Source organism: Phascolarctos cinereus, unplaced genomic scaffold (assembly GCF_003287225.1).
Source record: "Phascolarctos cinereus isolate Bilbo 61053 unplaced genomic scaffold, phaCin_HiC Scaffold_4;HRSCAF=312, whole genome shotgun sequence".
In the NCBI taxonomy this organism is placed as follows: Eukaryota; Metazoa; Chordata; class Mammalia; order Diprotodontia; family Phascolarctidae; genus Phascolarctos; species Phascolarctos cinereus.
The window spans coordinates 440287071-440299281 of record NW_027555847.1 but is presented as its reverse complement, the minus strand read 5'-3'; the positions used below and the strand labels follow the sequence as shown (position 1 = coordinate 440299281).

General features: G+C 37.9%; 1 protein-coding gene across 2 annotated transcripts in view; it reads right to left on the bottom strand.

Annotated features, from left to right (window-relative positions):
• TNFRSF11A (TNF receptor superfamily member 11a) overlaps positions 1-12211 on the bottom strand; it is a 130127-nt gene that overhangs the window by 26861 nt on the left and 91055 nt on the right. Inside the window, exons 7-8 of one of the 2 annotated variants that reach the window (XM_020995782.2) lie at positions 9374-9487; positions 3469-3521 (exon numbers count right to left, since the gene is read on the bottom strand). In XM_020995782.2, the coding sequence (XP_020851441.1) occupies positions 3469-3521; positions 9374-9487 (167 nt within the window). The remainder of the gene's footprint in view (positions 1-3468; positions 3522-9373; positions 9488-12211) is intronic. The other variant, XM_020995784.2, reaches the window with a different exon arrangement.

Genomic DNA, 12211 nt, shown 5'->3' with positions numbered 1-12211 from the left:
TACAATATTCTCCTGGTTCTATTCATTTCACTATGCATCAGTTCATGTAAGTCTTTCTAGGTTTTTCTGAAATCATCCTGCTTGTCATTTCTTATAGTACAATCCAATTCCATTACAATCATGTACCACAGTTTGTTTAGCCATTTCCCAACCAATGAGCATCCCTTTAATTTCCAATTCTTAGCCACCACAAAAAGAGCTGCTATAAATATTTTTGTACAAATAGGTCCTCTTCCCCTATTTTGGATGTCACTGGGATACAGACTTAGCAGTGATATTGCTGGATTAAAGGGTATGCAGAGTTTTACAGCTCTTTGGGCACAGTTCCAAATTGCTCTGCAGAATGGCTGGATCTGTTCACAACTCCACCAACAGTGCATATGTCCCAGTTTTCCCACATCTCCAACATCCAGCATTTTCCTTTTTTGTCACATGAGCCAATCTGGCAGGTGTGAGGTGGTATCTCAGAGCTGTTTTAATTTGCATTTCTCTAATCAATAGTGATTTAGAGCATTTTTTTCATCCAACTATAGATAGCCTTGATTTCTTTGTCTGAAAATTGACTTTCATATCTTTTGATCATTTATCAATTGGGAAATGACTTGTATTCTTATAAATTTGATTCAGTTCTCTATAAATTTGAGATTTATCAGAGATACTCGCTGCAAAGATTTCCCCCCAGTTTTCTGCTTTCCTTATAATTTTGGTTGCATTGGTTTTGCTTGTGCAAAAACTTTTTAGTTTCATGTAATCAAAATTATCTATTTTGCATTTTGTAATGCTTTCTATATCTTCTTTGTTCTTAAATTCTTCCCTTATCCATAAATCTGACAGATAAACTATTCCATGCTCTCTTAATTTGCTTGTGGTATCACCCTTTAGGTATAAATAATGTACCCATTTTGACCTTATCCTGGTATACTGTGTGAGATGTTGGTTGATACCTAGTTTCTGCCATACTGTTTTCCAGTTTTCCCAGCAGGTTTTGTCAAATAATGAATTTTTGTTCCAAAAACGTGGGTCTCTGGTTTTATCATATACTAGATTACTATGGTCATTTACTATAATGGAATTTGTACCTCATCTATTTCACTGATCCACCACTCTATTTTTTAGCCAGCACCAGACTGTTTTGATAATTACCCTTTCATAATACAGCTTGAAATCTGGTATGGCTAAATCACCTTCTTTCACATTTTTTTTCATTGATTCTTTTGATATCCTCTGATCAACCTTTAATGGCTTTAAACTGCACTAAAACTTTTGGTACACTACCAAGTCAAACAAATTCAAACATTTTCCCATAAAGGTAAAAAAAAATTAGGTCATAGTTATAATGCCACCAGAAATATGCTATCTTCCTGTGTGAGAGGCAGTGTGATGTAGTGGATAAAGTGTTAGACTTCGAACCAGGAAGGCACAGATTCAGATCACCTTTCTGACACTTATCAGTCATGTGAAAATGGATAAGTCACTTGATGTCTCTGAGCCACAGATTCCTCATTTATAAAATGAATATTATAATAATGCCTACAGTGTTTATCTAACTCGTTGGTTGTGAGGCTTGGGTAAGACAGTGCTACTAAGTGCTGGGCATACAAATAAGGCAAAGGACAGTTCCTGACCTTTCCCCTGAGGAGCTTACATCCTAACAGAGGAAGACAACGCTCAAAAGGAAGCTGTAAAGAGAGGTGGGGTGGGAGGAGGAGGGAAGGAGTAATAATGGAAGAGTCCAAAGGAATGGAGCTGGGTGGGAAATGATGAGATGGCTGGTTTGGCACCCTCCTTAAACAGAGGCTCTAGAAGGAGCTCTCTACCCTCCTAACAGGGGGAGGGGCCCCAAGGGAAGAGGGAACCAGGCTGAGAGTTCCAAGATGATATAAACATCAGCCATTATTATATGGACATTACTATCCTACAGATGTTACAGAAAACTAAGGGGCTTAACAGCACCATTCAACTATGTCCTTTTCCTTTCAGTTCACAATTTTTAAAAAATGAAGGAGATTAACAAAATGAAGTCAAAATCAAAATAACCCCAAGTCAAAAATCTTTAGAAAGAAACTTTATATTCTAAGGCTATACCAAAAGTACAGAATTAGATCATAACTCACATGATAAAATCCACGTATATACTAATACCAATGTGGATTTATATAAAGTTTTATGGCTTACAGAGCACTTTCTTCATGATAATTCACGGAGGTAACAATATTCTCAATTTACAAGTGAGGAAAAGAAGCTTGGAGAGGTTTCTGTTAAGTCAATTCCCCAAGGTCACAGCACTGGGAAGGGCTGAAGCCAAGAAGTAAATCTAAGTTGCTTGACTTCCAGTCTCTCCTTCTTTCTACTAGTACCAGGCTTAAGGGGAAAAAAGTTGTTATTTTGCTAAAAATATTCATCATATTTAATTAAGAACAGGAAACATTTCATTGTGAGAAAGAGCCATCTGTTCATAATGATGATGATTTTATAATTTCAGATGCAATTGAAATCTTTTTTCCCTAATTCTTTTGGTACACAGCACGTTATAGAGTACCAAAAAAGCCTTGATTCTTTGGAAAGAGCGTGTGTGTGTGTGTGTGTGTGTGTGTGTGTGTGTGTGTGTGTGTGTGTGTGTGTGTGTGTGTGTGTGTGTGTGTGTGTATATGTGTGGGGGTGTGTGTGGGTGTATTAATGTTTATGTCACAGATAAAGAACACAGATGGTTAGAAGTTAAGAGAAACAGTATTGAGAGGTATTTGACGTCACACATGCTGTACCAAGTATCTTCGTTATTTATAGACATTTCAGAAATATTAAACAATGTGAATTTTGGAAGCTGAGATAGAAATTTTGTGTTTCAAAAGATATGGCTACTACATGTAGCTAACAGTGTTCTTCAGTACTTTGCTCCCCTTAATAACTCCATCTCAAGACCTCATTATGCTTTATTAGCCAAGTTCCATCTGAAGTCACCATGAATTTAAGCAAATGAATGAGGCAGAATCAGATCTGTGCAGATATAGGGAAATGTTCTTAATTTATCAGGTTATTTCTTAATGAAAATAAAAATTTAGCAATTTGTGTTCCTTCCCACTCAGAAAAAAAGAGTGACTCCAATGGAGGACCATGGATGAAAATGTCATTCTTTGTTTTTGGTAATATAATGATAATTATTAGAACTATAATATATGACATTTAGCACATTAAGGCTTATCAAATGCTTTACAGACATCACCTCGTTTGATCCTCATAACAAAACCAGTGAGATAAGTAGTGAAGGCTTTATTATCCCCATTTTGGAGAAGGCGAAACAAAGGCTCTTGAAAGATAAAGTAACTTGCACACAGTCATACAGCTGGTTGGTGTTTGAATCAGGATCTCAACTCCAGCCTCTCATGACTCCAAGCCCAATGCTCTTTCTTATACATAATGAAACCAAGGTCATAAAGTACAAAATAAACGTGCAAACACACTTGGTTTTACCTTATTTCGTCTCAGGATACTGCATGTGTCATTGATCCAAAGCCACAGATGAGCTGGAATAATAAACAAAAGGAAAAATACTGGGGATAACATTGAGATCACCACAACAGACTATAAATAGAGAAAAAGAGAGGGTCCAGGACACAGTCTTTAGGGATATCCACAGCTGGGGGAGTGGTACATGGATGATAATCTAATAAAGGACACTGAGAAGTATCAATGAGACTAGTGGGAGGAGAGAGAGAGAGAGACAGAGAGAGACAGAAACAGAGACAGAGAGAGACAGAGACAGAGATGGAGAGAGAGAAGAAGGAGGAGAAGGAGCAGGAGGAGGAGAAAAAGGAGGAGGAGGAGGAGAAGGAGGAGAAGAAGGAGAAGGAAAAGGAGAAGGAGGAAGAGAAAGAGAAGAAGGAGGAGAAGAAGAAGAAGGAGAAGAAGAAGAGAAAGGAGGAGGAGAAAGAGAAGAAAGAGGAGGAGAAAGAGAAGAAATAGAAGGAGAAGTAGAAGAAGAAGGAGGAGAAGGAGAAGAAGAAGAAGAAGAAGAAGAAGAAGAAGAAGAAGAAGAAGAAGAAGAAGAAGAAGAAGAAGAAGGAGGAGGAGGAGGAGGAGGAGGAGGAGGAGGAGGAGGAGGAGGAGGAGGAGGAGGAGGAGGAGGAGGAGGGAGGAGGAGAGGAGGAGAGGAGGAGGAGGAGGAGGAGGAGGAGGAGGAGAAGGAGAAGGAGAAGGAGAAGGAGAAGGAGAAGAAGAAGAAGAAGAAGAAGAAGAAGGAGGAGGAGGAGGAGGAGGAGGAGGAGGAGGAGAAGAAGAAGAAGAAGAAGAAGAAGAAGAAGAAGAAGAAGAAGAAGAAGAAGAAAAAGAAGAAAGAAGAGAGAGCACAAATGTATACAGGATGATTAAAAAACTGTTAAAGCTTTGAGTGAACTAAGAGTTTTGGGACATCTTGGATATGTAGATACCAAATAAATAAAGGGTAATGGTGGGGAGAGGAGGAGGTAGTAACAATTGAGTGGGGAACAATCAGGAAAGCGTTCCCAAAGAAGGTGAGTTAATGAAAGAAAATAAGGATTCTAAAAGGGAAAGATGAGAAGGGATTGCATTCCAAGAACGGGAACCTGCCAGTGAAAAGGCAGAGATGGAAGATGGAGTGCTATGCACGAGATGTCGATGGCCAACTTGGCTGTACTGTAGTGTGTATGAAACAGAGCAATGTGCAATAAGTCTGGAAAAGTAGCTCAGGGCCAAGTTGTAAAGGGTTTTCAATGATAGAGGAGTTTATATTTGATCCTAGAGGAGGTAGAATGCCACTGTAATTTATTGGGTAAAGGAGTGCCATAGTCAGATATACACTTTAGGAAAGTTGCTTTGGCAGCCGTGTGGAGGATGGATTGAAATGGGGAAGGACTTGAGGCATAGCCATCAATTAAGAGGCTAGTCCAACAGTCCAAGGTGGGGTGATGAGCATCAGAGCACCAGTGTGAGAAGAGAGAAGGGGATGGATTCGAGAGGTGTCACTGAGGTAGAAATGACAAACTCTGACCAATGGATATGTGAAATAACTTGAGAGTGAAGAGCTAAAAGACTGAGAGGATGTTTCTTTTTGTTTATTTGTTTGTTTGTTTGTTTTGGTGAGGGTTAAGTGACTTGCCCAAAGTCACACAGCTAGTAAGTGTTATGTGTCTGAGGCTGGATTTGAATTCAGGTCCTCCTGAATCCAGGGCCAATGCTCTATCCACCTAGCTGCCCCATGACAGGATGTTTCCTGACAGAAACATGAAAGTCTGGAAAATAGGTAGGTATGAGGGGAAAGATAATGAACTGTATTTTAGACATTTTAACAAGTTTCATATGTCTACATGACATCCAGTTTGAAATTCCAACAGGCAACTGGAGTTGCAGAACTGAAGTTCAGAAGAGAGACTAGGACTGGATATCTGGGAATTTGGAGACCAGGACTAGATATTTTGCAAAGAGGTAATAGTTAAACCATATGAGTTGATGAAGTCACGAAGTGAGAAAATACAGTGACAGGTGACATCCCCTTTACTTTTCTTTTCATACAGATTAGTGCTGAAAGGATAGAATAAAGTATTTTTATATGAAGAAAAAGGATTAAAAATCACTGACAAAGGTTGTAAAATATTGTCTCTCATGTAGATGAATATTTTGATGCCAGAAAAAAGTAGGGAAAACTTTTATCTAATAAAAACTGCTAAAGTATATAATGAAACATGGTGGGATTTGAGCAACAGAAAATGAACTTTAAAAAATATGAAGACTTAAATTACTCTGTGAAAGATGTAAGGTGATGCCTTATTTGTATGTGAATAGTTGATGCTTTAAGGGGGAAGAAAAAGAACTTTTATTTATTAAAAACTGGATAAGTAAAAGGGTGAAGAAATACAACTTGTAGTATATAAAATGAGATGGTGGACCTTGTTGAGAACACATTGCTGCAGAGCACAGTGATGCCTCAGCTTATTGGCATGTAACAGTTTAAGACTTAAGAGAATAAAAGACACACACACACAATTAAAACACATAACTATTTGAAGACTGAGGATTAAATAAAGTTTGCAAATTTCCTAGTGGAAATTTGGCTTCTTGTTGCCTTTGAAGTGAAAGTGAGTCAATAAATGCCAAGAGGCTCTGATTTAAGTCACTAAAATATATGTTATAGAGGTCTGAGGTTAAGGCTGAAACTGAAGAGGAAAATGCCTGACAAGTGGAGGCTGAAGGAATAGCAAGGGATGAAAATCAAGTCTATTGGAACTGTGTGTGAAGAAGAGACACCTGGAGCAGTCAGAAGACAGAAGGCATCCTCATGATTCTTGATTATTTGGAAAGGGTGAACTTAAATGGCTAAGAACTTCAATTCCAGATATTATTCTTTGGTGCCCTCTAGAGCTTAAGAAAGGTGAAGTCTCTCAGAAGTGCCTGTTGCCCTCTTCTGTCCTCTTTAGTTTGAGAAGGAAAAGCAGAAAGGGGAAAGATGTTATGAATTTTTTGGTTGTTATATAAGAAGAGATGCTGAAATGTAATCGGAGGATGTAGAAACCTGGTAAGTGAAGAGCTGAAGCTGGTTTTCCTTGCCCAGACAACCAACCTCAGCTTTTTGCTATAAGCTCTATTTACTATGATTTGACTGCACAACACAGCATCCAGGTAAGTGAATAGCTGGCTGAACTGAGCCTGACTACTGTGCTCAGCTATAGCCAGACTGTTGGGCTTTACAATTCTGTGGCTTAAAGGGAACTATTATCCAAATTAATATTATAAAACTATTCAAATACTCTTTCAGTGTGATTGAAAGAACTTGTAAATGCTATGTCAGTTCAAAAATGGAAAAGAAGAGGATTTGCCAAGTTGAACAGCAATGAGGATAAGAAGAGAAACAGCTGGCAGAAAAGTGGTTTTGTGTGGTACAGATGATCCTAAAGGGACCAGTGTCTGAAACTCAGAGTTGTGAGCCTATGGATTTTACTCTCTTATGTATTTCCCTGCCCATTCTTCCAAACACAAACTGAATGCATTGGTGGGAGAGTGCTTATGTGCAGATTATGATGTATTTTATTATCCTTCCACTTGCTTTAATACATGAATACTTGTGAAGGTTTTATTATTTCTTTTGTTTTACTGCTTAGTAAACAGTTAAGATTATGATATAAAAATGTCACATTTTGAGTGACTGATTAAATGGAAACACATCAGCGGGGGCTCAAGAGATAAAGTGATGAGCATATTCTCCCCTAAACAGAGTTACTGCTAGACTCTGAGAGAATTTGAGTGTAACTCTGCTGGTGTTACTTCCCTGGGAATCTAGAACTATACTGTTAAAGTAGATTGGAGTGAGATAGCCAGCCCAGCCCAGAGAGTAAACTGGTGTCCAAACACCACTGTGGAAGGAGTAAGGCACCACAGTGTGGATACTGACAGCTAATGTATGTGATCATTGCAGTATTGAGAGAAAATAAGGATTCAGGACAGAGGTGTGGAGTAGAACCACACATATCATAATATGGATGATGATTCCATAAAAGGAGACTGAGAAGAGATCAAACAGGAAGAACCATGAAAACCCAGAAAGGAGAAAGAAATAATGAGGAAGACTGAGAAAAGATTATCAGATTTGGTAATCAAGAAATCACTGGTAACTTTGAAGAGAGAGGAGTCAGTAAGAGGAGAGGAGAGGAGAGGGAGGCAACAAGTATAGACAGATTTTTCTATGAGTTTGTCTAGGAAAGAGAGGAGAGATATAATATGGTAGCTTGAGGGGATGGTAAGGTATAGTGAAGGATTTTATTTTTATTTATTTAAGGATGAGGAGACAGGTGTGTAAAGGTAGCAAGGATGGAACCATATATATATGTATATATGTAAGCACACATATAGATATCTATATGTCTATATCGAGAGAGAGAGAGAGAGAGAGAGAGAGAGAGAGAGAGAGAGAGAGAGAGAAGAGAGAGAAAGAGAGAGAGAGAACCAATAGAGAGAGGTTGAAGATTAAAGAGAGTAGATGATAGTGAGAGCAATCTCTTCCAAAAGACAGATGGGGATGGGATCAAGCCTACAGATAGAAGGGTTGTCCTGCTAGGAGTACAAATATTTTAAAATAATTCAAAAGAGATCACTGAACAAATTTCTATTGCCATCACTAGATTACTTCCCAAAAGTCTTTTTAAAATTCTAGTATCTATTTAATGGTGACAGTTGATGAAGAACATTTTGACTCCTTCCTCAGAAAAATATTTTTACTTTTTAAAAAATCAAAATGTGATCTGTCCACACAAAATGTGATCCTTCAATCTCCAATGGTGAATACAGCTATACCTATCCATTCATTCATTCATTCAACAAATATTTGTTAAGCCCCTAATACATGCAAGGTACTATGCTGGATTCTGTGCACAATGATAAAGCTACATAAGTCAGAGTCCTTCTAACATCAAGGAGTTTACAATCTTGTTAAGGAGATAAGATATGGTTACAAATCAGGACTCTGCCTTAGTGCCTAGAATAGTGCCTGTGCATATACTATGTTCTTAGTAAATGTTTCCTTAATTAAGTGCAACAGGCCCCATGTAATAAATGCCATGGAGGAGACAGAGCCAGAATGTAATAAGAGCCATGTAAAGTGCTGCAGCCATAAGCCCCTCAGCAAATTGGAGGAGTAAGAGGTCATATTTGGTCAACAGATGCAAACATAGCTATAATACTTCTTAATGTATTAGTTTTTTAAATGGAAGTAAGGGAGTTTTGGAAGTAGTACTGCTATAGAAGAGAGAAGGAAGAAGGGAAAGAGCAAGAGAGAGAAAATGAGAGAAAGAGACAGAAAATGAGAGAGAGGGAGAGAAAGAGTGAAAGTGAAGGAGGGAGAGAGGAGAGAAGAGAAAAAAGAGAAGAGAGGAAGGGAGGGAGAGAGCCCGCATTTATGTGTGTATGTGTATGTATGTGTGTATGTATATGTGTATATATATTTCTATATCTATATGCATGTTTACATATATATAATAAGCATAGTTGTATTTCTGGTATCGTTTAGAGTTTGCATTTAGCAAACGCTTGTTGAACAAACAAATGGATGAACAGTCTCCTCCTACATGAATATCTGCTGCCCTATGGAACCTTCAACTTTTTGAAGGCCAGAAGAGTTCGATATGTTTGGGAATCTGTGCTCAACAAATCACACGCTCTTTGCACTTAGAGAAAATCAATCAAATATGATTGGCTGCTTGGGCTGGTTTAAATAAAAAACAGCTTGGCATGACAATTTTCAGCGTCATGTGTGGCACACAGCTGACACTTAATAAAGGCTTGCTGACTTGACTTGACTTAGTAAGAAAACATACATCCAGAAATACAAGTTTTCTCATGAGATGGTTTCTAAACTACTGAGACACAATACCTGTCAGCGCTTTCCCTTCCTTCCTATAGTAGATCCCAAAGATGATGACTGTAATTACTGCCAAACATGCCAGGAGGAGTAGAAAGATTATATTGTGTAAGTATTTTGGTGATTCTGTATGGGGGAAAAAATATGCATTAGTGTAATATTTGGTTTTATTCTATAAGCTTCAAAAATCCTCTTCCTCATGCCCCCAAATCATATAATTCAACATTTCCAGAATAACAACTTTCATTGAAGACCTCATAATTTGCCAGTGTGGTACAAAACAAAGTTTTGCCATATTTTAGCAAGTGACTTAATTAGTTGTAACAAAAAAAAATCATCATCACTGGAAGGCCAGTGAATCTTTCCAAATTTATCTGGGTGGTACTTAGATGACAAGCGGGGAGTAGAGAGCTTTGCTAAGGAATTATAAAGTTCTGGGCAAGAAATCGAAGACCTCAGGGGTAAAGGAGATATTTTCATCATTTCTTACAATACAGTATAAGGGCTTCAGAAGAGAAAGGCATATTTGGGAAGTAAATGGGTCTTGAAGAGCATGGTATCTGTCAGACACATATTGCCTCTGGGCAATTTACTTAACCTCTCAGGGCATCAGACAACTCCCCATGTTGCAGAAAAGGTTCCAATATGGGTTGATGGAGGAAATTCCTTATTAAGCGATCCCTACATAGAAGTAGGGTCATAGGTCTGTTTCCCACACTGCTCCCCAACAGGATGATATCTGAAAACAGGATTCAGATTTCTAGAATATGATTTAAAAGACAGGAGTAATTTGGCTCTCATCTAGGGATGGAGGGCTAATAAAAGCTATATTCCCTCAGAATCTTACAATATAGAATATAATGATTTAGAATATGTTTTCATATGACTATAAATTGTTTTGACTTCTTCATTGGAAAACTGCCTGTTCATATCCTTTGACCATTTATCAATTGGGGAATGACTTATATTCTTATGGATTTGACAAAGTTCTTTATATATTTGAAATGTGAAACCTTTATCTGAGAATTTGTCTATAAAATTTTCCCCCTAATTTTCTGCTTTCCTTTGATCTTGGCTACATTTGTTTCACTTGTAAAAAAAAAGCTAAACTAAAACACTTTTTAATTTAATGTAATTGAAATGATCCATTTTACACATCACACTACTAACACAGAACAAGATGGCTTGAAAATGAACATAGTAGAATGATGAAGAAAACTGTTTACCAATACCTGCCAATTTTGCTGCACTTTTCAGTTACGTCTGACTCTTCATGACCCCATTTGAGGTTTTCTTGGCAAAGATACTGAAGTTGTTTGCCATTTTCTTTTCCAACTCATTTTACAGATGAGGCAACTGAGGCAAATAGGATTAAGTGACTTGTCCAGGGTCACATAACTTCCTTTCTTATTGCTGTTCCTTTCTTTGGTGACTGATTTGGTGGCTATCACAGGGCAGCTAGGTGGCACAGTATATAAGAGTGCCAGACCTGAAGTCACCTTCCTGAGTTCAAATCTGACCTCAGACACTTACTAGCTGTGTGATCCTGGGCAAATCACTTAACCCTGTTTGCCTCAGTTTCCTCATCTGTAAAACTAGCTGGAGAAGGAAATGGCAAACCACTCCAGTATCTTTGCCAAGAAAACCCCAAATGGGGCCACAAAGAATCAGACATGACTGAATAATTGATGTCATTTTGGAAGAGTATGCCTTATAAAAAAAAACCCAACAGGACAAGGAAAGAGGAGGTATGTAAGTAACAATGTACATTAATGTCTTTCATGTGAGGAAATTCAGGAAACAAAGTATGGAAGCATGGTAGAGAGCATTTGGATGAAAATCAATGGAGGCAGAAACAGAAGCAAAATTGTCATCAAAATATCTTACAGACCACCCACAGACAGAAGGAGGAAATAGATAAGAAGTAACAGAAACAAATCACAAGCCTGAGCACAGAAGCATAATATAGTAACAGAGAGGGAAGACTTCAGCCATTCACATCTCTGACAGAGTTCTCTCTCTGTCCCCAAGAAAAAACCACCAATAATTTCTTATTTTCTAAAACACAATTTTATCCCTCAAAAGATGTGGGAACCAATGAGCAGAATTCTTATTCTGGATCTAATTCTTACTAACAAATAGAAACAAGTTGCTGGGGTGGGGGTAGAAATGAGAAGAACTTCACAGAGAAGTGACCAGTCTTAAAATTTATGGCAGAGGAGAGAAAAGTTGGGCATTGCGTTTGACATACATCCCAGATTTTAGGAGAGCAGATTTTAATTCGTCTAGAGGAAAGGACAGGCATGATTTGCAGGAGAAGCTGGCTAAGAAATGATAAGCTGTGAAGAATGAGATTCGGAACAAAGAGAAACAATTTCAGTGAAAAAGAAAAGGAGAGAACTGCCTCAAGAGTCTAATTTAATTTAACTTTTTGAAAGCATTTACTAGATGAGGAGAATGCTTATGTACATCAATTTTAGCAAAGAATTTGATAAAGGCTCACGCCATTCTTGTAGACAGGATGAGATGTGAACAGGGTGATTTGTAACTGGTTAAATGTCTACACCCAAAGAGTAATCACTAATGGTTTGATATCACCTTAAAGAGAGTTCTGTATGTAGTCCTATTAACATTTTTTTAAAAATCAATGACTTGGATAAATGATAAGGGATAAAGGATAAGTATAATTATCAGACTTCCAGGAGACACTAGAATAGGAGGGACAGTAACATGTTAGAGACATCACTAGAATTTTACAAGACCTTGATTGTCCAGGATAGATGAAATGTAGAGATGAGTGTATCTTCCTACGTTTGAATTCAAATGGGCAAGGTTATAAGGCCTGGATTG